This window comes from Leguminivora glycinivorella, chromosome 17 (assembly GCF_023078275.1).
Source record: "Leguminivora glycinivorella isolate SPB_JAAS2020 chromosome 17, LegGlyc_1.1, whole genome shotgun sequence".
In the NCBI taxonomy this organism is placed as follows: Eukaryota; Metazoa; Arthropoda; class Insecta; order Lepidoptera; family Tortricidae; genus Leguminivora; species Leguminivora glycinivorella.
In genome coordinates, this window is record NC_062987.1 from 21363310 (window position 1) to 21391155 (window position 27846).

The 27846-nt window shown below is 37.2% G+C and overlaps 1 protein-coding gene across 2 annotated transcripts; it reads right to left on the minus strand.

The window, feature by feature from the left end:
- Window positions 1-299: 299 nt before the first annotated feature.
- On the minus strand, window positions 300-27846 carry LOC125235205. Of its 2 annotated transcripts, none has more exons than XM_048141681.1 (2): window positions 27769-27846; window positions 300-1208 (listed from the first exon to the last, which is right to left on the minus strand). In XM_048141681.1, the coding sequence occupies exon 2, from the start codon at window positions 1206-1208 to the stop codon at window positions 642-644; it is 567 nt and encodes a 188-aa protein (XP_047997638.1). In that variant the 5' UTR covers window positions 27769-27846; the 3' UTR covers window positions 300-641. The 2 variants fall into 2 exon arrangements, with proteins under 2 accessions (XP_047997638.1, XP_047997639.1); XM_048141682.1 differs by lacking the exon at window positions 27769-27846 and adding an exon at window positions 6413-6515.

Sequence of the window (27846 nt, forward strand, 5' to 3'; positions counted from 1 at the left end):
ACACAATGAGTTAATAAGCTAGTTATACTGTATTCAAAAAATATATTTACTACCTATGTTTAAAAAAATAATTAATTCATAATTGACGACCGGTCTGGCTCAGTCGGTAGTGACCCTGCCTGCTGAGCCGCGGTCCCAGGTTCGAATCCCGGTAAGGGCATTTATTTGTGTGATGAGCACAGATATTTGTTCTTGAGTTATGGATGTTTTCTATGTATATAAGTATGTATTTATCTATTTAAGTATGTATATCGTCGCTTAGCACCCATAGTACAAGCTTTGCTTAGTTTGGGGCTAAGTTGATCTGTGTAAGGTGTCCCCCAATATGTATATGTATGTATGTAAATACTCGTATAATTTATTGATAACTGCGTATGTCAAATTTAATTTCGTGCTTAATTCCTTTATCCGCTGTACAGACCCTCTAGCACAACTTGCCTTGTCGCGTGCGAGTCGATACTTGAAGTCGCGCTTGATGTATGGACTCGCGCGCGACAAGGCAAGTTGTGCTAAGGGGTCAGGATGTACTACTGGATACCAAGCCGGTAGCGAAATAGTCCGTTCCCATAGTTTAAATATTTCATGAGTAACTATCGCTCTTACCAAAGACAATGATAACCTTATGTATGTTTGATAAAACTTCATTTTCCATAAGCATAGAACCCATGCCCCGTACCATGTCCCCCAAAGTACAGCCCATTCCCAAACCCCCCATAGAAAGTCCTGAAACGGTTCATATCTTCTCTGTCTTCTGCCTTGTTCTCCACTCTTAGATGCCCGAACTTCTGCGCTCTTAAAGGTATAACAGACAGATCGTGTAATAGTTGCTGTTGTATTAAATTATGTTGTTGTTGTACAGTATGTTGTGGTGTTACAAAGTTATGTTGGATTGGTACCAGAATTGGAACTAGTTGCGTTGGATGAGTGATGTTAGTCGATGAATGTGAGACTGTTTGGGAGTATACCGGAATGTTCCCACCACTAGTGACTATATGTTGAACTCCTGTGTGTACAGAGCTGTGGTGAACATTAGAAGTGGCTGGCAAGACGTGTAACTGCGATGGCAGGAGGAGGTGATGAGTGAGAGGGAGAGGGTACGCTATGTTTATCCCTTTCTTCTTTCGGAGGTCTCTTTTTATGTCGAAGTCTTTCTGAGGTAGGTTCAGGGCGGGCTGGAGCGCGAAGACTAGGATGAGATATGGCAACATCTGCAACAAAAATAGACATCATTTTAAAAATCCAGGATATAAAGTCGATGACATAGATATGGCAAATGTAGAGGGGGGAAATTGAAGTCAAATGAGCCATACAGAATAAAAATGCAAACGCGATCGTATCGACCGCAAATTTTTTCCATATGAATAACATAATTTGGGGACGTTCGAGGGTCGGCAACGCGCATGTAAGATCTCAGGCATCAGGCTACTGGAAGTTGACATCACGCGGGTAGTATGCTTTTTTGACACCGACACCATATAAGAAACTAATGTAAACTTTTTGCCGCCATTGACTTGAAATCAAGTCAAAAAATTCAAAGTAAAACACGCCTTCCAGTTGACAAGACAAAATTGTCAGTTGTTTGCGCAAATTTTGTCTATTATTCTATTAACTTGTTATCCCTTAAATAAATAATAAAAACTGTTAAACCCTTGAAGATACGGCATTAATGATATAAGCCATTCTCTACCGATCAACCTCAAGGCTTAAGCAAAGAGATTATGTGCATGTGCTTTAATTATTTGCTTTAATTTCCAAGCCATCTATATTAATGAAGTCTCAAAGCCGAGCAACAATTACCTCTTTCCATATAAAAGCACACGACGTAAATAATGAGTCTCCGAGACCCCACTAATTAACGGGACCAAACGAGAACCCGATTCGAACTGAATATTGTTAAAATTTTGATCTAGTGTGCATCTCGCTCGTATCGCAACGTGGAAGTAATAATTAAAAAATCGTTCCCCCTAGGGAGTGTGAGTGTGATGAAAAGCATTGTCGAGGCGTAAGAATATTGAAAACTTGTCTTTAAATACTCTCGTTAACAATATTCAACTTCCGCCCCACGTTGCACAATCACTGTTGATTACACAAGGGTCTAAAAGTTTTGGGGAAATCTTTTCTAAGACTTTCCTTGTCTTAATGTTAGGGTTGTAAATAGAAAAAAAACCAAATGTTTTTTTTCAGAATTATGAAAAAAAACATGAAAAAAAACCGAGCACCCTGGTTTTTTTTCTAAATATGGTTTTTTTTCAGATGAACAAATAACACGACAATAACGGTTTTTCGTGAGTTGTAACGTGTTTCAATAACAATAACGTACATTTTAATTCAATTAACATTCAGTATACAAACGTTTATTGGGGAATCCCCGATGCTGCGTGTAGCGTGGAGAGGCGGTGGTGTTGCCAACAGTAAATAGTGATAACTACCAACTACAGATTACGTAAATGTTACTTTTATAAGACCAGAAATTAAAGTTATTTGATTAAATTCGTTTCATAGTTAACATTAAGTCTAAAAAACCGTATAAAAGTATTAACTACTTTGCAAATATTGAGATTTCGTACTTTAGAAAAAAAACATACTCCAGAAAAAAAACTGTTTTTTTCACGGTTTTTTTTCATGTTTTTTTTCAAGCCAGAAAAAAAACCGTTTTTTTGCAACCCTACTTAATGTTACCTACGGCCATTAAAAAAATATTTTTTGACTGTGCAAATTGCAGGCTACAATGTGATATTAGAAAAAAAGTAAATTAGTGATATTTTAAGCAGTTGAAGTTTTTCCGGCAAACTTGTATTTTGTCAATACTCATTTGCATTAATAAAGTGACCTAGCGGTAAAAGCGTGCGACTTTCAATCCGGAGGTCACGGGTTCGAACCCCGGCTGTACCTATGAGTTTTTCGGAACTTATGTGCGAAATGTCATTTGATATTTGCCAGTCGCTTTTCTTTGAAGGAAAATATCGTGAGGAAACCGGATTACTCGTAATTCCAATAAGGCTTAGTTACCCTTTGGGTTAGAAAGTCAGATGGCAGTCGCTTTCTTAAAACTAGTTCCTACGCCAAACCTTGGGATTAGTTTACACAGCGGACCCAAGGCTCCCATGAGCCGCGGCAAATGCCGGGATAACGCAAGGAGGATGATGACTCATTTGCATTAATATATACTCTGTCAAACAAGTCTGTCAGTAGATAAGAACAAAGAAAACTATAGGTATCCTTTTCTATAGCACCCTAAAGAAAAGGATGCATATAGTTTTTTTGTTCTTATTTACTGACAGACTTGTTTGACAAAGTATAAATGAGATGCGTTAACAGCAAATTGATATAAAATTTTAAGTTTCGAAAGCCGCTCCGCGTCGCTAATCACGTTACGTGTCATCAATCTTAATAAACTTATGGTCGAAGTGCTTTGATTATCCGCGAGATGAGTCGGGACCTATTAGCCTCCTTTTTAGATTAATTAGGTGATTAGATTAAAGTTTCAGAGATTTAGGATCAATTTATGTTATATGTTTTACATAAATGCCTAAAATTATGCAAAAAGCCTATTTAGTTTTGGGGAAATAATTTCTCCTAGCAATATACAGCAGTATAATATAGCAGTGTAGTACTTTATAAATTGACGCCCGTATTTTCAAAAGGGTAGGCATATAAAACTACACAAGTATTAGTGCCAATCTTAGCAATCAAGGGGTTGAAAGGAAAAATAATATTGCAGTGACATGTTCCATCACCCACACCACAATTGAATCCATATCCCACAGTCTATTTCTACGACAATCACTGGAGGAAAGGGTCGTGAAATAAACTCATCGCCACACGAGTCAGCATTAAAAAGGCAAAGAAGTACATCATTATACCAAATTCGTTTTCTTAGCCTAAAAGCCGCGTGGTTTCTTCAAAAAAGCCAAAATAAGTTCCAAAACTGAAGAAAAACGAGTGAACTGTCAAAACAAACGGCTCCAAGAAATCAAACTGACTATTATCCCCCAAATAAGGGGCACGACATACCTGCGTCATATTTCAGGCTCCCGTCTGTCAGCGGACGGACGTAATGACATGTCAGCGCGGGCCGTGTTCCGGTAGCTTGGTGGACTATTGTTTCTAGCAATCCATTTTTTTAAGCTTTTATGTCTTTTTAGGGTTCCGTAGTCAACTAGGAACCCTTATAGTTTCGCCATGTCTGTCTGTCCGTCCGTCCGTCCGTCCGTCCGTCTGTCCGTCCGTCCGTCCGTCCGCGGATAATCTCAGTAACCGTTAGCACTAGAAAGCTGAAATTTGGTACCAATATGTATATCAATCACGCCAACAAAGTGCAAAAATAAAAAATGGAATAAAATGTTTTATTAGGGTACCCCCCTTACATGTAAAGTGGGGGCTGATATTTTTTTTCATTCCAACCCCAGGGTGTGATATATTGTTGGATAGGTATTTAAAAATGAATAAGGGTTTACTAAGATCGTTTTTTGATAATGTTAATATTTTCGGAAATAATCGCTCCTAAAGGAAAAAAAAGTGCGCCCCCCCCCTCTAACTTTTGAAACATAAGTTTAAAAAATATGAAAAAAATCACAAAAGTAGAACTTTATAAACACTTTCTAGGAAAATTGTTTTGAACTTGATAGGTTCAGTAGTTTTTGAGAAAAATACGGAAAACTACGGAACCCTACACTGAGCGTGGCCCGACACGCTCTTGGCCGGTTTTTTTATACGTAAGATGGGCAAATTGTTAGGAACCGCATGTGACCTCGCAAGAATGTACAACTTTTCATGTGCGGGTTAAAATGTAATTTCGTACCAATAAGTTTTTGGTATTTAAATTATACATAAACTCACGCCTGTGTTCCCAAAACAGATAGTAGGAAGAACACATGAAACTGCACGAGTTTCAGCGCCACCCTTGCCAACTATACTGTAGGAGGTAGGGCATAGCGAATGATATTCCGCTTTGTGTGGTAGGGCACAGCTCAGCGGATATCGTTTCGCTCGTAGTACCTCCGCCTTACAGAAGACCGCAGCCAAATAGCACTAGACCCTACTCATAGTGTTGTGTTCCTGCCGGTGAGTAAGGCTGCCAGAGCTCAACGAGGGTGCGGTGTGCTGATGACGGGAGGACTTACGGAACTAACTTGTTCCGTCTATTGTCCAAAAGGGAATGTACAATTTTCTAATAGGGTGGCAACGCGCATGAGACACTGTTTGAGTTGCAGGCGTCCATAGGTTACGGTGACCGCTTTACATCAGGCGGGCCGTATGCTCGCACCGACGTAGTATTAAAAAAAAATTAAGTGGTGAAAAGAAACTAAACTGTGATACTGCGGTTACCACATCACGTTATCATTTTGCGAGGAAACCAACGACCAAACTTAGAATGGTATTCGATGCGACAACCCTCAACTCTGCAAGTGATAGTGACAGCTGGTCCGAAGGGCCGGATCAGGGCGTAGAGTAATGGTTTTCATGGATTTGCCTGATCAAATTAACGCTGTCATCTGTGTGATTATAATTGCCAGTATTGTTTAAACTTAAATAAATACAAATAAATAAATATTGGGGACACCTTACACAGATCAACTTAGCCCCAAACTAAGCAAAGCTTGTACTATGTGTGCTAAGCGCCGATATACATACTTAAATAGATAAATACATACTTCTATACATAGAAAACATCCATGACTCAGGAACAAATATCAGTGCTCATCACACAAATAAATGCCCTTACCGGGATTCGAACCCAGGACCGTGGCTTAGCAGGCAGGGTCACTACCGACTGAGCCAGATCGGTCGTCAAGTGACCATTTTTCTGGATCCTCTGAGAGGTAGGAACAATTATTAGTCCAAAACATGAAATATTTTGCTCCATTTGACGTATTTAGTAGAACATTTCGCTGGCTTCATTGAATTGTCATATAGTAGCTCAGTTGACAGAGCGCTGGATTATCGATCCAGATGTCATGAGTTCAAGCATCACCCAAGGCAGTAATTTATCACTTTTGTAATTTGTTTTAGAATACGTTTCGATCGCTAGCGGAAACGTCTCGGAACAAACATGTAACTATGTGATTTTTGGTCTCAGCAATTAACCGTTCGAGGGCGTAGATCACTTTCTCTGTAAAATGTAATATTAAAACATCAAAAACACATAGTAGTGGTTCAAAACGATAGTAATGGTTTCCAAGGATTTGCCGATCACATTACCGCTGTCACCTGTGTGATTATAATTGGCACGATGTGATTATAATTAACGTTGCTTAGTGACATCACTCGATGATTAGTTTACACGTACACGGATGATTTACATAAGTGCTGATTTGGTGCGAGATTTCGCTTGCGAGTTTCATATACATATTCGTGTAAGAATGTCCTTTAATATTTATTTATTTAGTCTAAAATACACAAGACGGTATACCTCAGAGCATAGATTATGTAATAGTAGACAGCGACACGCCGTCGGCGGATGTGTCGCGGGTCGCAGTTAGCTCATTGAGCACAGTTGTTGTTGTGTGCGTGCGTGAAGACACGACTCGCTGATTGTGCGCATGTACGCAGGCATGGATCCATGACTCATGATGATGTGTGTGTTGCGTAATAGCACAACAGGATCGTCTATCTGCAAGTGTGTGAATTCAAGAACTTGCGACAGGCGTCAATACAAATCACCCGGCAAGTCCGATTCCTTCCTATATACAATACAATACAATACAATACAATACTCTTTATTGCACACCTCACATAGTTTACAAGTAATACATAAGAAACAAAACAAATATATCTATATCTGGGATTTCATAAAATTTTTCAAAGTTGTCCACCCCTCTCTTTTTAGGATTTGATTTTTTTATATGGTTTCCACTCTCGAGCTCTTTCAATCCTAATAGGAGAAAAAAAGTGTCCCAAGGTTTTTTCCATTCCGTAACGGAATGGAAGGTTTGAACAATGTATGGAAATCTCGGGACTTTTAGGATCGAAAGACCTCGCGATTCTGCACTGAGAGAAAATACAACCAGTTTTCATGTTCGTTCAACAAGTTTTTTGGTTAAAAAAGCGCCTACGTGCTCTTTGGTTCAAACAACAAGCTACTTGTCATTCGAATCGGCAATATATTTGAATCAACAAGTCGATTTTATAAAAACAACCTGACACATATTGTTTAAACATACGTTTGGCTGATTCAAACGGATAAACCGCAACAAGTCGAACTTGTTAAATTCACAATGCAAATTTCTCTCAGTGTGAGTGTGAATCACGAACCCATGTTCCAAAAAAAGTAGGTGGACAACTTAGAAAAAAAATGGCCCATCTGTGGTAAGCCTTGTTTACTACAGATGATCTTCACATTGACCGCGAAAATGATAGATCATTTCGCAATCCAATAAATCTCGATCGTAGATCGCATAGTGATTGCCCTTGATTAAGTATGCGAATAGTAAACACGATTAGTATAAATTATAGTAAAGGCCGATGGGTGATTAGTTTTTTGGACGCCCTTAGTATTTGCAGTGATGACAATTTAAAAATAAAAGAAAAAAATTAAAAATTAAAAATCATTTATTGCCTTAATTCACGTGCAATACACGAACTAGGTAGGTACATTATATTTGACATTTCAAACAAGTTACAATTAAAATAATCTTAAACTTTAGTAAAGATAATATTATGGATGGGAACAAATCAAATAATTTTTTATTAAATATTTTTTGTTTTTTTTTGTTAATATAAATTATAAACTGAAATAGATACCATGCACTAAAGAAAAAGCGATCAAGCCCACTGGAGGCGAAGCCGGGAATCGAACTCTGGTCTCCAGATATCGTGGCTGACGTGCTAAACCCCTACACCACCCCAACCGCCTCTATTCAGTCTTTAATAATACTATACTATGATAAGTCTATTTCAGTTTACAATAATATTATACTATGATTAATTGATTGATTGATTAATTTACATTTGTAAACTTAATAAGTCCAGGTAAAGGCAATTAAAAATTAGTGCAATAGTCTGACACTTTCTTTTTTGTTACTAACTACCTACGAGTATTAAGTAAATTGAGAAAGGAAATACACGTTGTTTTTTATGGGATAACAAACATTTTCGGTATACGAAAACATAAATTTTATGCACTTATAATGGGTGCGCCAAAGTTCATATAAAATTGTTATATAGATTATTGGTAGTCCGAAAATGTTTCTCATACAATTTTACATTATAACGATAATTATTTATAACAAATTTATGTTAATAATTATCGTAACTTCGAATGACTTATGTTCATAATGTCATTCATCATAAATACGTTTTATACTAATGTTTATGTTTATATACTTATTGATCATAACGATTGCGAGTAATATAATTTATCGTTATATTATTGTTAACAGAACAGACATCACATGACAGTCCAGTTAGGTGCGACGACGAGCGTAGCGAGGAGGAGCGTGTTAGGTTGACCGTGAGCGAACCAGAAACGAATTTTTAATATAAATTGTATATGTCACTGTAAAAGCTTCAAGCGCGCTTCTATAAATGGCACAAGTTTTTCATAGAACTTCCCCAAAACTTTTTAAATAATTTTATGATGAATGATTTTCTTAAACACAAAATTATGAATGTTATTATATATTTGTATAGAATTTATGATTAAAAATTTTCGACTAAATGATTATTATGAACAGTGATAGTAGTACTATTGATAATAATGAAACAAAATTATGATAAGTAAAATTATGAGAAATGATCATTCGGAACACAAATCGGTATAAACAATAATTTTATAACAAATAATTTTATATGAGACAATATGGACCCACTTATAATAGAGGTTAAAGAAATAAATAATTAACAATAAAATTAAGATACGGTAAAATAAAAAGGACTCTTAAATCTTTGCATAGTCTCGTTTGAGGTCATAAAGAACAAGATTTACTATGGGACCATGCAATGTTGAAATCGCAACAAAAAAATTGCATGTTTTATACATTCCGACTGTCATAATCATGATGCCGCTTATTTCTATGGAACAGCCAATTTTTTTTCGCGATTCCAGCATTGGTCCCAAAATAAAATTGAACATGATCTCAAAAGTTACTATGCAAAGTTTGAACGGTCCTTTTTAGGGTTCCGTAGTCAACTAGGAACCCTTATAGTTTCGCCATGTCTGTCTGTCCGTCTGTCTGTCTGCCTGTCCGTCCGTCCGTCCGTTCGTCCGTCCGCGGATAATCTCAGTGACCGTAAGCACTAGAAAGCTGAAATTTGGTACCAATATGTATATCAATCACGCCGACAAAGTGGTAAAATAAAAAGTGGAAAAAAAGATTTTTTAGGGTACCCCCCCCCCACATGTAAAGTGGGGACTGATTTTTTTTTCATTCCAACCCCAACGTGTGATTATATTGTTGGATGGGTATTTAAAAATGAATGATGGTTTACTAAAATCGTTTTTTGATAATATTCATATTTTCGGAAATAATCGCTCCTAAAGGAAAAAAAAGTGGGGGGAAACACTTTCTTTTTCCTTCTAACTTTTGAACCACATTTGTAAAAAATATGAAAAAAAATCACAAAAGTAAATAAATACTTTATAAATACTTTCTAGGAAAATGATTTTGAACTTGATAGGTTCAGTAGTTTTTGAGAAAAACTACGGAACCCTACACTGAGCGTGGCCCGACACGCTCTTGGCCGGTTTTTTGATCCTGTATAAGTATGTACTATGTACTGCTAGCATAAAGGTAGAACTATTTTCTTCCCTGAGCTGCAAATGCGACGATTCATCGTCCAGTAAGGCCGTAATCAGGCGTCTGCACAAAAGACTAATCCTATTCATTATTCGTGGATGCACCCCCGCCCCCTTTCCCCCTTTAGCGAATGTTCCCGTTCCTTTAAGAGGGGGTAGAGCAGGGAGAATTTTCAGAATCTGTCAAATTACCCCATTACACACACAAACACCCTTCACTCACACTACCTCAATTTACTGTGAAAGGTCAGTGACCCTTAATTTTTTTCAAGAGTGTTATTTTGAGTTTGTAGTCAACTACTGACCTCCTTTGAGAAATTAAAACTGTAAAAAAGGTAGCATACAAGAAGACAGAGAAAAAATACGCATCATCTAGCTTTCCTTCTCTGTTCATGTCTCATGTGAATTTAATTTACCTAAATATGTAGATAACGTTCCTTATTCAATTGATTGTTTATCTAGGTGTATTTCAAATTACTTTGCACTACATTTTGCGTTACTTTTCTATACTTAGATTAAAAATCGTCAGCCTGCCTATCCCCGCAAACATTATTCAAAGACGTGTGTGAAGGGCTAAAGGCCGATACCTCCAGGCAGACAATTATTATGGTCGCGTGATAAATGATAAAACATCAGCCCTATCACACTATTTGTAAGTGCGATAGGGACGGCCCTATGTTATACCATTTATCGCGCGACCATGATTGCCCTGCCGGTCTTCGGAGGCCTGTGCTGTGCATTACGTATATGCGGGGTGTATTAAAGACTAACAGATAGGTACTTTATTCTTTTTGGTCGTTAGGTTTTTTATCAATTTATCATTTATTTTGATACAAAAATAAAGTATGTGTATAAAATAAAAACCTAATGAATAGAGTACAGCTAGCAGCAGTCATGTCAGAGACACAAAGAAAGACAGGGAATATCGACGCATATCTTATCTTATCCAATACTGCCATCGCCATCTGCATCAGACTCTTGATCTTACCCAATTTCCGAGTCCCTTCTCTTAATTTCAGTTCCTTGAGTTGAAAATGTTGAAACTCATACTTAGTATTAAATAAACCACAAATACATATAAAAATCACAATATAATTTTAAATTATGGCTTGGGCCCTGTACCAGTTGCAGTCGCTACGTCTGTAAAGCCCCTTGTAGTTTCTTTTAAATGGCTAAATACCTAGATGTCATGTCATAAACATCTGTGATGTAACTGAAAATTAAAAAACATCGCTCAGAGATAAGGTTCAAATTAGCATGGCAAAAAATACAGTGCAGTCAAAATACCATCAAAATACGAAAAAGCATATGTCAATGTCAATATCACTGCCGTATGCCGTATTTCAGGCCATAAGGGCTGTTTTCTCAAATTATGAAAAAATCTCAAAAGTAGAACTTTAAATAGTATTTTATGCAACAGGCGTTTAAAGGAGATCAAAAAAGACGAGTGGCGTGGGTAACAATTTGAGGCGAAGCCGAAAATTGTTATTAAGACGCCACGAGTATTTTTTGACTCAGTTAAACACCGTTGCATACAATACTTTTTTTACGACCATGCACTTAGTTTTTAATAGGTTTCTTGAATAACTTTCGTGAAATTCACACTGTTTCCTGTATTTTGACGCAAAGGTTTGCACTGTCAGCTCAGCTGCCCAAAGCCTTCCGCGCACGCGCGCCGTATCGTTATAAGGCGTTGCCATGGTTACAGAGCCAAACAATGCGTTTTCAATTTTTTCGATACTGCGCGCATGCGCGGAAAGCCGGCGGACACTGGCTTTGGGGAATAGACTTTTATGTAGGGTTTTAAAGATCTATGCACGACCCTGTAAATGACGAATAATATGTAGTTCGGGAGTAGAAAAAAGACTTTCTAGGAAAATTATTTTGAACTTGATAGGTAGAACAATTTTTAAAAGTTGTACAAAAAAAATCTGAACTAAGTTTGTAACTATATGAAAAGTATTTTTTTATCTTAGATTGCATATTTTATATGCATATTATCGTAACGAATTTTCTTTCAAATAAAAAGAGAATTATTAGAATAGGTTGACGGTGTCTACCGTAAACTAGGGTTACATTGACCAATTTGGGAATTTAAACTTCTCTAGCTTCTACATTTAATGGGTCTTTTTACCCATTAAATGTAGGAGTTAGAGAAGTATAAATTCCAAAATTGGTCAACGTAACGTAACTAAGGAAGAAAAAAATGGGACCATCAACTTTTTTAGTCTTTTCCTGCTAAAAATCTAAAAAGGTAACAAAATAAGTGATATCAGGATTATTGTTTTGTCACGATGCCTGCACGTATGAAATGTTTCTTTTAACCCAGTGGTTGACTGGTAGAGAATGCCTTAAGGTATTATGTCCACCATTTGTACTTATTTTTTTATGTGCAATAAGGAATAAATAAATAAAATAATGTACGCAGAAAAAAAACGATGTGATCAAACATAAACTGACATCCAACTTTATTTGCAATTATTTCAATATTTATCACAAGAAGCGATCAAATTATCAGCCTCAACAAGTACCGTGACAAAATCAGACAATAATTAACTATGTGTCATTATGGTCAATGTTACCCCATGCAAGTGATCAAAGACACCCCACAGAGTAAATCATTAGTAGTAAATACCTAGTTTGACTTTATGATACAAAATTCAATACAATGGTATAGCTGAACACATTTCTGGCAACCTAATATTCACTGTGAACCTTTTACTTTAATACCCACTACGTTAGTTTAGAAGTTTATTTAAACATGAAAAATAGCAACAAACTATGCTTATATTTTGACATCCGCACTGCCCACGACCATACTTACTTATTCACCGCGTCAGAGCACCATCTAACTATAAAGGTTGGTTAAGGGTTATCATAATATATGTAGATTTCATTACCGACCACTCATAACATATTAAATCCTTATTTTTTGTTAAAATAAATATAATTTGCTAGTTGTAGGTCATATTTTGTTCGCAATCCGAAAGAGTCAACCCTTTTCCCTATTCACCCCCTTCCCGACCCTATTCACTCCAACGTTAGGGTGAGCGAAAATTACTAAATAAAACGACATATTTTCAAAGACAAACCGAAGTTCACACTGCCGGAAGATTTTTTGTGTAAAAAATTAGCATGGCACATATAAAAAAATTGCTATCGACGTTCAAAAGTCGGTTTTGGCCCTATTCACCATAAATTACGTTAGGTATACCCGTTCCGACCCCATGAACCCAAAATCTTCAGAAAACGATGTACTATGTAGCCCAATTTTATTTGGTATTTTGGAGGTAGCTAGTAAAAATAATTTAGTTTAACAATTGTGCGAAAATAGATTCTCATTTGGCCGGTTTTTTTAACCTGGCCTGGTGGCCTAGTGGTAATAACGTTAGCTGCGTAAGCTGAAGACCCGGGTTCGATTCCCGGCTCAGCCACCGTGGGCCTTGTCGTTTTTTCTTTCGTGTATGATATCTATTTCAATATATGTATGTATGTATGTGAACACTTTATTGTACATAAGACAAGTTAGGACATAAAAATACAGTAAAGTTATGATGTACAAAGGCGAACTTATCCCTATAAGGGATCTCTTCCAACCTTTGAGCGAATTGAAAATTTATTATTTATATAAACTTGAAAAAGAACAAATCAAAAATGATTCAATAAAATAATTTTATTTCTTCCCTAGTTGTATAGTTTCATAGTTATGATTTTTATTTTAAAGTAATCCGTCTATATTATAGCAACCATGGGTGATTTTTGCGGACTTAAGTAGAAACGTGGAGGTAGACAGAAGTGTGATTAACATTTCTAAGTGTTAATTTCTTGTATCTAGTCTAACTACGAAGCAATACATTGACGTATAAATTGCGTCCATATACAGAGAGGTCATTCATAAAAATACCACTTTAAGTAAGTTATATATATTTTATACAATGTGACAAGCATTGACCACACATCCCAATTCACCCCTCTTCCGACCCTAATCAGCCCCTTCGTAAACCTATTCACCCCCTTTGCGACCCGATTCCCCCCATTCCTGATCCCATTCACCCCTCAGGCCGCAGATATTTATTCATCCCGTAAAAATTCCCCAACACAGTTGCATCGCTTTCTTCATGAAAACCATTATAAAAATGAAAATATGTCTTATGATTTTCTGTTACTTATACATAAACTTTAGAAGTGTATACACATTCAAAAGGATAATGAACGATTAAAATGAGTAAAAATCCAATAAATTTGAACGTCAACTTTGACAGACATGAAACTGTAAATAAAAATGTGTGGCTTGCACATTTATTTTTCACTGTAATTTTAAATATTCACACATTTTTTTTTAGTAACATATTGTGTATAATACTTTTCACTCAACAGATAACTGTTAGGGATCATCCACATATTACGTCACAGTGTAAGGGGGGGGTGGGGGTCATACTAAATGTGACAATCCCTGTTAAAGGGATACAAAAAAGCGTGACATAGGGGGGGGGGAGGGGTCCAAAAACCTGAAATTTGGTGTGACGTAATATGTGGATGATCCCTTATTGGCCTAAGACTATGTAAAAATACCTATGTAAGTTGAATATTTACGGCTGTTGTCCTAAATACAAATAATAATAATAATAAAAAAACATAATATATTATTTTCCTACTTTGATTGCGGAAAATAGAAGGAATATGTCAAGAAATATAATAACATTATATACCCCCGGAACCCTTTTCACCCCAAATTACGGTATTTATTAAATTGTCATTATGTAAAATGTCGGAAACTACGGAACCCTACACTGACGCGCTCTTGGTCGGTTTTTCTTCTAAATGCTATGTAAGAGATAATAAAAAATTACACCTCCCAATTTATAATGTATTTTTTTTGCAAAAAAAATATTTATTGCTCTCCGAGACATTTCTAAAAACCCCTGACTCAATGGGGATACGACGTTTCATAACAGAGTTCCTATGATCACCTTTCTGCTCCATCATCAGATTAGCTCCATGATACCATAATATTGCATTGTCACTTGATTTACATATGTGTGCAAAATTTCAGCTCAATTGGAAACCGGAAAGTGGGTCAAATTTAGCTTCTACGTTTTGACTCAAACTAACATAACTAACAAGGCAAGTTGAATAAGAGCTTGTACCTATAAAGGCTTATGATACTAGATTTGCAATAAGTTTACTTGTCATAATTTAAGAACAGATGAGACAGACATATCCAATGACACAAGTCTATACCGTTTTTGTGAACTGTCAAATCACCTCATACAATTTACGGCTGTAAGGCAACCAGGTAGGGTTTATTATTGCACTTTAATTACATATTAATGATTTCTAGCCCGTAAGATATATATTTGCTTTAACAATGGATAGATATTTATGCGGGTGAGATACACTCTCACATTTAGGTTTTTATAAAGAATCAAATATTTTTAAGCGACCCGATCAGATATGTATGCGGATAAGGACCCTCCCACATCTACCGTCTTGCGATCGTAGCGTCGGGCCAACTGTATGGCCGCGCTGACGCGGCGTCTTTTTCCATACAGTTGGCCCGACGATATACGCTCGCGAGACGCTAGAAAGAGAGACGATGTTTTTGCCGGTCACGGAGCATCACAAATTTTTGCCGGGAACATGTCGTCATATACTTATGGCCCCCTATAGAAAATCAGATATTTTTGCACGGCTGTTCATAGTCATTTATGCTGGTCACCAGCTGGTGTTCCATGAACATTTGGTCTAAGTAGTTGAGTGGAGAAGTGCCATTCAAAACAAGCGCTTTGTAAACAACGATGTATTTAGGTGATTTATAATTATTATTGTTTTCAACTTACGGTTACGTGTTCGCGGTATGCACAAAGTAAATCTTTAATGAAATTGAGTCATTTTTTTATATACACAATTAAATTTGAACCAGAAGCACTATACCTATACCCGCTCGCATTCCCCTTTTTTCTATTCTAAATAAGAATCGATTAATTACGTATCTGAATATGTATGAATAAATTGTAATTGTTTACATACAACCTGTGAAGTTTGGTTGACAAAATTTGACGTAGGTACTGTCATATATATTTTTAAAATGACGTACTGTTAATACCAGCGTAATGAAAATGTATTCCAATGAGTAAAACAAAACATGAAACTTTTTTCAATTTAACCGAACTAGAATGAAATCATTTATACTCATTCGGTTGTGTTCGTTATTTTCTTTAATAATGTGATATATTTTTATTTATTTTTTATGCACAAGCCATGCACCTTTAAATTTTAAATGAGATTGGATCTCCACCTGACATATTTGATTTACCCTATTTATTTTGAGCACAGTTTTACACTGGTATGGTTTTTCGTGTACGTACACCATTTTCTGTCAAAATATTTGTCAAATTTAATTGTCAACGCGGAGCGACCGGCGACACGTCTGCCTCCGATGAGCCGCTCACGGCATCTAATCGAAAGGAGAATTCTGACAGCAATGGCGAATGTATGGAAATTTTACGATAGTTTAAATTTAAGGTAAAATTTCTTTGTTGCCTTTGAGAGGAAAAATATAAAAAACCTCAAAACTTCTAGTCCATTTATCTGGCTTTTAGAATCACTTAATGTTATAACTAAAGTATTGAATTTTTTTAACAAAGTTTACTAAACGGCGACATACGTTTTTCTCATTTTAGGTCAACTTTGCGTGTGTTTATTTATTATACCTTTAATAATTAGAGATTCTGAATAGTCAAAAGTTGTAGACACACTCTTTAAGATAATAACTACATTTATTTTACTTCATTTTATTGAGAAATGTGAGCAGCATTTGTTAAACGCCGAATGCACTTTTCGAGGATTTCGTACGACCCCCTCTTAAGGCTGGTTCACACGTATTAAGTTGTCAAGTAATTAACTAAATATTAACTTAATTTTAAGCGACTTAACGCGTGTAAACAATCAATTTAGTAATAAGTTACAAGTTAATATTTAGCGTGCACTTAAGCAAGTAAGTAGATTAGAATTTTGTCTATTTTTCGGTGGGCGTGAACTACCACTTGACACGTTTGGACGGGCAAGATTTAGTTAAATATTAGTTAATTGTATAAGTTTGGCGGAGCGGTTGCGATCGTATGTTCGTGAGTTAACTATATTTTTTGAAAAATGTTGTGGTCGGAAGACACTAGAGAGTGAAATTTAATTATTGAAGAATATATTAAACAAAATTGCACTAGCGCCATATTCCTTCCTTCTGCTTATCCAGTTTCTCACCCACAGTCTCGTGGGTGCTCTCGTTTCCCTGTCTATTTCATCCTTGATCCTTCAGTTCGTCTAAATCCTCGCTGAATACGAATTTAATTACTGAATTTCGGGATGACTAAAGAGCTTAGCTGTTTACGACGTGTAAACGCTTACTTAAAACATGGGGTCTCATCCGGAACATCGTATAATTAATGTCAAACCAAAATCATAGATGGCGCTACGTGCCACGATTAGCCATTATGACCTATTTATTCAATAAATTTAAAGGTCTCAAAGGTATTATTTTAGTCTCATGCATTAAGAATATCATTAATTTAATACACAAATCCACAAAAACACGAATTCAATGCAATATTTTTCAAAATTCGAATCTAAAATTTATTACACGACTGAATACAACATCAGCAAACTCGCATTGAACGTTATTGAGTCGTCTAAGTATTATTACCTCTCGTCACTAGATGGAGTGACTGTGCATAACGTACGTGATATAATTAGAATAGCCACTTGAGTGCGGGCTAGTCATACGCTCAAAAAACCAGTGTAAGGGCGCTCTCCGGAACCATGATCTTCTTACGCGTCTGGACGGCACATTTTAGACTGGTTACGTAGCCGTATTCAACTCGTGTGCACTCCGTAACCACATGGTATCGTTAATGAAACTTATGAATGAATGGCGTTGTTGGTAAAACGAAAAGCAATATGTGAAGCCTGGCGTCCACTAAGCGATTCGTCACTAATGCACGCACTTTCATAACAAATTCAGAAGGCGAATTAACCCTTAAGAGGATACGATACCGAAGCACGAATTCAAATTTGAGATTTTTAGGTCTTTATCGCCGTCGCGCTGACGGGGGTGGAACCCACAGAGAGGCCCGCGTGGCGCACGCACACAACCGCGTCCGCCGCCGCCGGCGCAAGTAGCTACTCGCGATCGAGCGCTCTCTATATTTTCTCTAACTTCGGACTTCTGATGCGACCGAGCGGCACCGCCCCCGACTGCGCGATGGCAATAAACACAAAAATCACAAATTTGAATTCGTGCTTGCCTACCTTATCGTGTTAGTTCTTCATTATTAATAAATCATTTTAATTGTAGAATGTTGATTAGAACTGTTATCTGGGACATTTTTATTTTTGTCAAAGTTGTACGTCCACCCGACTTTTTTTGAATTTGGAAATTTTTATGTTGTTTCCACTCAGAATCGTGAGCTCTTTCACTCCTAACCTAATAGGAAAAAAAGTCTCCCTAGTTTTTTCCCATTCCGTTACCATTTTTAGGGTTCCGTAGTCGACTAGGAACCCTTATAGTTTCGCCATGTCTGTCTGCCCGTCCGTACGTCCGTCCGTCCGTCCGTCCGTCCGTCCGCGGATAATCTCAGTAACCGTAAACACTAGAAAACTGAAATTTGGTACTAATATGTATATCAATCACGCCAACAAAGTGCAAAAATAAAAAATGGAAAAAAATGTTTTATTAGGGTACCCCCCTACATGTAAAGTATGGGCTGATATTTTTTTTCATTCCAACCTCAACGTGTGATATATTGTTGGATAGATATTTAAAAATGAATAAGGGTTTACTAAGATCGTTTTCTGATAATGTTAATATTTTCGGAAATAATCGCTCCTAAAGGAAAAAAAAAGGCCCCCCCCCTCTAACTTTTGAACCATATGTTTAAAAATTATGAAAAAAATTACAAAAGTAGAACTTTATAAAGACTTTCTAGGGAAATCGTTTTGAACTTGATAGGTTCAGTAGTTTTTGAGAAAAATACGGAAAACTACGGAACCCTACACTGAGCGTGGCCCGACACGCTCTTGGCCGGTTTTTTTTTCATACATTTTGTATGGCAGTAACGGAATGGAAGTTTTGAAAAATGTATGGATATCTTAACCCATTCAGGGCCAGCAACTCAGCTTATGAGTCATGGTGAAACAGTTCCGCAGGGCCGATGACTCGCATGTGAGTCCTGAATAAATTCTGATTTAAACATAAACAAAACGTAATATAACGTAATAATGTAAGTATAATTTGAGCTAACAACCATTTTCATAAGGTATAATGAAAAAAAAATTTAAACATGATTTTTTTTTAGTGAAATGGGGTCGAGAATATTAAAGTTTGGTTTACAAGTGTAATACAGTAAATATTCTGAAATTCGAGATCCATACGTGTTCCAAGCAAATGGATGAATCCACATTTCAAAAATATAAATAATATATACATGCCTGAAGTTATAGACACGACTCAAGGTATGGGTCACCGTGGCCTGGCGCTACTTGTAAAAACTACACATATTTTCATAGCACGCAAAAATAAACTTTATTGCATTGTTTTAAAGCTTATTTCATGACGAAATTCGTTGCAAATTGTACCATTTTACAACGGATTACTGTTTGGATGGCAGCAAGCAACATTTCTAAGAACCAAACTTATTACCATGCTATATTTTTTTGTTTCATTACAAAACCGGAGCGGCTTAAACAGTCACAAACTAAATAGTAATTATATTGTATTATCATAAAAGTGTGTGACAAATATTTACAAGACAAGTTTTTTTCTAAACATTTGCGTGGTGTTTATAACAGTTTTTAAGCGCTCTATTGTTTCTATTATAATGACGTTTACCAAAACAAAGATCATGACAGGCCACATGTAAGATTATCGGTGACACTTGGCCAATAAACAATGAATGCACCTGAGCGGCGGCGGATTAAGCGATCGTCTCATCTTTCACGTGGTATTTTTGACAAAAACTCAAGAAATTATTTTTCCCATCCCCTCTATTAGGATGTATTTTAGAGTAATATGGGAAATTCTATTTAGTCACCATTTATTCGTTGGCAACTTTATACCCCTCGCAGTGCTCTTCCAGTGATTTCGTATTTTGTGATTTTTGTGACCTTGGCTATGGATGACTAGAAATATACATAATCACGCGCTAAGTTGCGGAATTTCATTATAAATACTTTTCTGAACCGTATAATTAATTAATTATATGAGAATACCAGCATCCTCTTGACAATCATATATTTCTGGTCTGACTATAAAATGTTCATTCTTACAAATAGCAACAAATTAGTAAATACATTTATTTTTAATATGAACAGAAAACAGTTGGTCAGTAAAAATGTTGCATAAGATTTGTTCAACTGGCCGGATTCATAAGCGGCAATTTATTTTGCGTTCGCGCCAGGCCAGAGACCCATGAGCTGAGTCACGCGTTTTAGCTAAAAACGGTTTGTATGGTGGCCCGGCGTGATGTGTACGCTCGACAGTCCTTGGCCATGAATGGGTTAAGACATTTTTTTACTTCCTATCAGGCAGGATCGAAAGACCTTGAGATTCTGAGTATGAATCGCGTAAAAAACACCCATGTTACAAAAAAACAGGGGTGAACAACTTTTTAAAAAAATGGCTCATCTGGCCGGCAGCCATAAGGCCATAACAGATAATAGTAATTATGTGTTGAAATGAAATGAAAATGAAATATTTATTTTTCAAGTAGGCATATTACAATGAACATGTGAACGTCAAGTTTCAGTAAATAACTAATTTCGGTGTTTTTCTCAATTTCATGAGTAAAAATTACTCTAGACAATGAAATAAAACTATGGAAACGTTAATTAATCCGTTTCCATAATTTTATTTCATGAGTAACTATCGCGGTAACCGTTACATTACCTTTTATTTTTTATATTAAGTACATGTATTTGTTTACTTAATAATATACATTTCCATATTTATACATTGAAATAGATATCACACGAAATGAAAAACGACACCGACGACGGTTTTTTTCCCACATTTCTAATTAACTACGCGCCTGCTTTCGAGTGCTTTAAATTTTAATAAACCAACGCATTCTTTGATTGGGGGTACGGGCCTCTCAAGGTCAGTGCAAATGTGATGCGTAGAATAGGTACTAGTATAGGTAGGTAGGGGCGCGGGGCGCAGGGCCGCGACTAAATCTTGTTCATTCACATCCGCTTGCATGTGTCGCGGATAGAGCGAGTACGTAAGCGGCGAGCACACAGTCATACTAACCGCGCGGAGGCCGTTTGCCACCCTGATGTAATGTATACCTCTATGTACCTAAATGAATTTATTAGTGTGAGAGACCCTTACGAATAACATTCAAGTTAGTGTCAAGTGATTGACTGCACATGTCAAAACAAAAAACATTAGGAATTGGTCACACACATGTTCAGTAATTATCTTTATTTTTTTAATAACTCGATAACCGTAAGAGTTAAGTTTCTTAGAGACATTAAATTCATTTGATCTTCCCTTAAAGTTAACGGAATTCAATAAAAACAGTGTGTATAACAAATAACAATTTTATTTACATGATTTATTTTAACTTTCATTAATATGCTGTTCTCGAATCTGTGTCGATACTAACCCAACGAAGTAACTTTTCTAAGACGTCACCAGGTCACCACGCGTCCTTTTCTTTAGGGTGCTATAGAAAAGGATACCTACAGTTTTCTATGTTCTTATTTACTGACAGACTTGTTTGACAGATTATATCAATTTATAGAGCAATCAATTTGATTAGTGAAACTAAATAATTTGTTATTCATGTTACCTACTTAAAACTGGAGTTTTAACATTTGGTTTAACAAGACGTCCTTACGAGGTTATATAAGGTCCTAATTTATTAGTTGCAGATATTTTAACACATGATACTTTTCATTAAAATAATTAACTTTAAATATAAATTAAGAAATCTTTTCATGTAACTTTTTTGATTTCATTTTCCTAACAAAAAAATTAATTATAATTTCGTCTAAAAAAAATCATCATGTGCATTATCACATGTCACAATAACACTGTCTGTCATGTCAACAATTGTTTGTTGTAAATGTCGTAAAGGTTCGGCGGGAAAACTGCACATGTCATTGAAGTGGCCGGTTACAGTTAAGTGGTACGTAAAAGAGGTACTAGAATCTGTTCAATGAGTTTTCATTTAATAATCACATAAACAGGATGTTTTTACGTAGAAAATTTGTTTTTCCGTTTTCTCCAAAAAAACATCGTAAAAGCTATAATGTTTCACGGTTTAATATACTCCAGAGACCGAGTACTATAGCTGTAAAAATATCTGCATCTAATAAATTAGGACCTTATATAAACAACAATGTGCCACAGGACTCATAATAAAACGGCTCAACATAATTTTTAAGAAAAAAAAAACCGTCGCCTTTCGGGTTCTGGTGAAAGCTACTTGCGAATGTTGGATTATGTAGAAATGTGTAAGTATTTTTAAAACGGCTTTTAATGCTTTAATTATTAGATGGCAACACAAATGAATATACGTATAACGTTAAGGTTTGAGGAGTTTCCTCAATTCCTCATGAATCCGATTACATTATAAGAAATCGAAGCTTGACAAACTTTGACTTGAAAACTCAATATGCTTAACAAACATAACTAAATAAATGTCACTGTTTTGGACTTAAATGCAAGCTTTTCTTCCAAAAATACCAAAGTCACTATGAGTGTGCCGTCCAAATTTGAGGAGTTCGGTTCTGACTATCATCAGCAGTTCCACTGCACCAAATGTTACTGCTCTGGACGTAAGTGCATGCTGTTCTTATAAAAATACCAAAGTCACTATAAGCGTGCCGTTCAGATTTGAGGAGTTCGGTTCTGACCATCATCAGCAGTTCCAATGTACCAAATGTCACTGTTCTAGACGTAAGCGCATGCTAAGAGTTTTGAATGATTCACGGTTATTTTCATTAGACTTATATTGACCGGGATATAGACCGTGATTACCTTTTTGATTTTTGTCGAGCTCCCGATATTTCGACGCAGTTGCATGCATCATGATCACGGAAAATATCGGGAGCTCGACAAAAATCAAAAAGGTAATCACGGTCTATATCCCGGTCAATATAAGTCTAAGCGCATGCTGTTCTTATAAAAAATCGGCCAAGAGCGTGTCGGGCCACGCTCAGTGTAGGGTTCCGTAGTTTTCCGTATTTTTCTCAAAAACTACTGAACCTATCAAAATCAGAATAATTTTCCTAGAAAGTCTTTATAAAGTTCTAGTTTTGTGATTTTTTCATATTTTTTAAACATATGGTTCAAAAGTTAGAGGGGGGGCGCACTTTTTTTTTCCTTTAGGAGCGATTATTTCCGAAAATATTAATATTATCAAAAAACGATCTCAGTGTACCCTTATTCATTTTTAAATACCTATCCAACAATATATCACACGTTGGGGTTGGAATAAAAAAAATATCAGCCCCCACTTTACATGTAGGGGGGGGGGGTACCATAATAAAACATTTTTTTTCCATTTTTCATTTTTGCACTTTGTTGGCGTGATTGATATACATATTGGTACCAAATTTCAGCTTTCTAGTGCTAACGGTTACTGAGATTATCCGCGGACGGACGGACGGACGGACAGACAGACAGACATGGCGAAACTATAAGGGTTCCTAGTTGACTACGGAACCCTAAAAATGGCAAAGTCACTATAAGCGTGCCGTTCAGATTTGAGGAGTTTAGGTTCTGGCCATCATCAGCAGTTCCACTGCACCAAATGTCACTGTTCTGGACGAAAGTGCATGCTGTTCTTATAAAAATACCAAAGTCACTATAACCGTGCCGTTCAGATTTGAAGAGTTCCGTTCTAGCCATCATCAGCCGTTCCACTGCACCAAATGTCACTTTTCCGTACCCAAATGCATGCTGTTCCTTTAAAAACACAAAAATCAGCATATGTATGCCTTTCAGATTCGAGGAGTTCCCTCGATTTCTCCAGGATCCCATCTTCAGAACTGGGATCTGAGAAAAATGGGACCAATCTGTATGCATATACATTCAATCAAAAAAAAATTTTTCAAAATCGGTCCAGAAGCGACGGAGATATCGAGGAACAAACATAAAAAAAAAACATACAGACGACTTGATAACCGTCCTTCTTGAGAGATGAGGCGACGGTTAAAAATAATACCAATAATAATAGGTGCGTGCTATATTTTACTCAGCAGCCGGCGTAGCCGAATGGCAATTGTCGACACCATATGCCGACAGAAATGTAGTCTAGCTTTGTCGCGCAAGTAAGCAACAGCTATAATTAGAGGTAGATAGATACAACGAAACAAATATAAGTGAGCACGTGTGCATTCGACTACGCACACTGATGAGCGGACCCAGCGCGTACGTACATTGCGCACCACCTGCACGCACACATACAAACCGCGCGGCATACAATCCACTGGTAGGCTATGTCTACAACGCCATCTAGTAATGTCTGACTTTAAACGTGCACATGACGTTGTATGTTTAGTGCGTGAAAGCTAAAACAGATGTCGCAAGATGTTGCAGTTTAATGACTATTTCGACGTAGGATACTGATAAGAGTTTTGTTGGCCACGCGTGGCTACTGGCGCCATCTAGCTCTTTGAGTGTGGATTAAATTTAGTACACAGGTCTAGAATACTTAGGACGGCGCCCATTTTTAGTATGGGGTTAGGTATCTGTACTAGTATTATTTGATCTGTGCTTTTAGCATGGATTAATTTATGGATAATTTTTTTATAATTATATACAAATAAATATTATAGGACATTCGTCCACAGATTGACTGAGGCCCACGATAAGCTCAATAAGGCTTGTGTTGTGGGTACTCAGACAACGAAATATACAAATACTACTACTTATACACATAGAAAATATCTGTGCTCATCACACAAATAAATGCCCTTACCGGGATTCGAACCCAGGACCGCGGCTAAGCAGGCAGGGTCACTACGCGCTAGGCCAGACCGGTCGTCAAAGCTTATAGGGATTGAAGATATTAAACCTCAGTTTTGACAATTTCTTAACTTGATATTTTAAAATTGTCAAATATATTAGCGCCATCTACCCGAGAATCAACCTTCTAGGTGACCGTAGATTTCTCTTGATGATTCCGAGGTCCTTTTTAGCCCCCGACGCAAAAACGACGGAGTGTTATAAGTTTGACGTGTCTGTCTGTCTGTCTGTTTGTCTGTCTGTCTGTGTGTGTGTGTGTGTGTGTCTGTCTGTGGCATCGTAGCTCCCGAACGGATGAACCGATTTAGATTTATTGTTTTGTGTGAAAGCTGAGTTAGTCGGGAGTGTTCTTGGCCATGTTTCATGAAAATCGGTCCACTATGTCGCGGTTGGGGGTTTTTTTAAATTTTTTATTTCTCAAACTTTATCTGTCAATTCGGAGTTATGTATGTCTTTGATCAATACTCAAATCGTGAAATCAGAATTAACTTAACCTAAGTTATGAGGTTTCTCCGAGTTGCGAGATTTAAGCCATTAATTAGAGGTGAGAAATATCTGGCGGCAATTAGTAGCGGAATGCTAAACAAGCGGATTTGAACACGATTTGATTAAGCAGTGGAATTTTATTGTAAGTTGGTCAATTTTAATTTTTAAATGTATTTTGGTATTAATGCTACTTATTAAAAAAAAAACACAATATTCAGAACTTACGTATTTCAAATTACCCTTACTAATTCAAGAGTTTTATCATTTTTTCAAACGTAAAATGCGAATTCACATCGTCTAACTCCGTAAAGGCCGGTTCACACGTATTAAGTTGTCAAGTAAGTAACTAAATTTTAACTTAATTTTAAGCGACTTAATTTTAAGCACAGATCAAATAATACTAGTACAGATACCTAACCCCATACTAAAAATGGGCGCCGTCCTAAGTATTCTAGACCTGTGTACTAAATTTAATCCACACTCAAAGAGCTAGATGGCGCCAGTAGCCACGCGTGGCCAACAAAACTCTTATCAGTATCCTACGTCGAAATAGTCATTAAACTGCAACATCTTGCGACATCTGTTTTAGCTTTCACGCACTAAACATACAACGTCATGTGCACGTTTAAAGTCAGACATTACTAGATGGCGTTGTAGACATAGCCTACCAGTGGATTGTATGCCGCGCGGTTTGTATGTGTGCGTGCAGGTGGTGCGCAATGTACGTACGCGCTGGGTCCGCTCATCAGTGTGCGTAGTCGAATGCACACGTGCTCACTTATATTTGTTTCGTTGTATCTATCTTCGTGGTCACGGGTAGACTGGCGAGGAATTGCATCAACATCTTCTAGCCGCGCGAGTTTCTCGAACTACCCGCACTTGTTCTTGATTATTCACTTTTGCGCTAGGGTTGTCACTTTGCCTACACACAACACTCACGACATCAGCCGGTGTGTCCCTCGGTGTTTTTTCACGCTTACATTTTGCTAATCACTGGATTCCACGAAGAAGAAATTCCCTGTCCCTCATTTTGGTTGAAATTTCGTTGTTGTTGTTTCGTGGTTGGTTGAGACATAATATATCTTGTTTGAAAGCTCTTTTTGTCAAATCAATTTGTGTGAGAAATCAGGGCGACATTTTGATTTTTAATTTTTACTCTTTTAATGTGTAAGGCCTGAGTCACGTTGGAAGCGAAGCGTTCAGCGAGCGTGCGTCAACCCTACGCAGCGTCGACTCAGGACACTTGTATGAGCTTCAACTGTTTGATATGCACGCCGCACGCCCCACCCCGCTGCACACCCAATATGAGCGCTCACTCAGCCCTTCCGCCGTGGCTTGCGTGGGCGACGGTCGCGCGATGGTCGCGCGACGGCGATGCGACGCATACGAAATCAAACCTTATCGATATGTAGACGATGCGATGAGACGCGACGGCGACGGTCGCGCGACCGTCGCCCACGCAAGACACGGCGTTACACTTAGGGCCAGTTGCATCAAACCACATTTGACAGACACATCATCATCAAGCAGCAGGCGTCTATGGAACTTCCCATACAATAAAATTTAACGAACGCTTTAACGGTGACAGAGGGTTTGATGCAATCGCCCCTTAGACTGTAACATTGCTTTAATATTTTGATATTATGGGGATTGATAGTCATTATTATTTAAGAGTCTTTGCTACCGAACAGTATTGCGTCTAGTTCATATTGTAATGTCTTATTGGAATGTGGATTGTGCATTATGCAATATATTTGGAACTTAATCAGATTTTTGACTGCAGAGTGCAGGCGGGCAAGCACGATCGCGTGATATGGCATATCACGTCAGTGCGAAAAGGACGCTACAACGCGATAAGCTACATCACGCTAGTGTCAAGTGCCCGCGACCAACAAAGTTGATAGAAAATTAAAATTTTGCTAACCTCTGTTAAAATTAACTCTGCACAGGATTTTAGCAGCAAAGGGTGCACATGGAATACAACTGTCCACAGAAGAGACTTTACTTGGTGGCAAAGTTTGTTTAACCTTCGTGCCTTGAAACCCTCGCAACGCTCAAAATTGCAAATTCTGAACCTCTCGCTACGCTCGCGATTAAATATCGGAATTCGCTAGCTCGGGTCTCAATATTGGCACATATTATACGTATAATCACTCCTGTGTCCTATAAAGGGGTAGGCAGAGCACATGAACTACTAGGTTAAGTGCCACTCTTGGCAACAAGGGGTTGAAATAAATCCAAATCCACATGCGGTTAAAAACCAACTTTGTCAATTTGCCAACAAATAACTATTATTCATGTAATGATTGTAAATATTGTAATGAACTAATGAACTGCAATAGTACATTACGATACAAGTGCGTAAAAAAGGAAGGAATTTCCTTTTTGCACGTGTATCGTACAACGTTTTTCAGTACAGATGAGCCTCCGAAGTTTTGACCTGGCATATAATGAACCACTTCTCGCACTAGTGCGTAAAAAAAACACCATCTGAACTGCAAACAATCTTGCTTACCTCCAATTTTTGAGATGGTAGGAACTTTAAGTTTCGTTCCCTGCTCACAGTACACCGCACAAGCCACTGTCACCGACT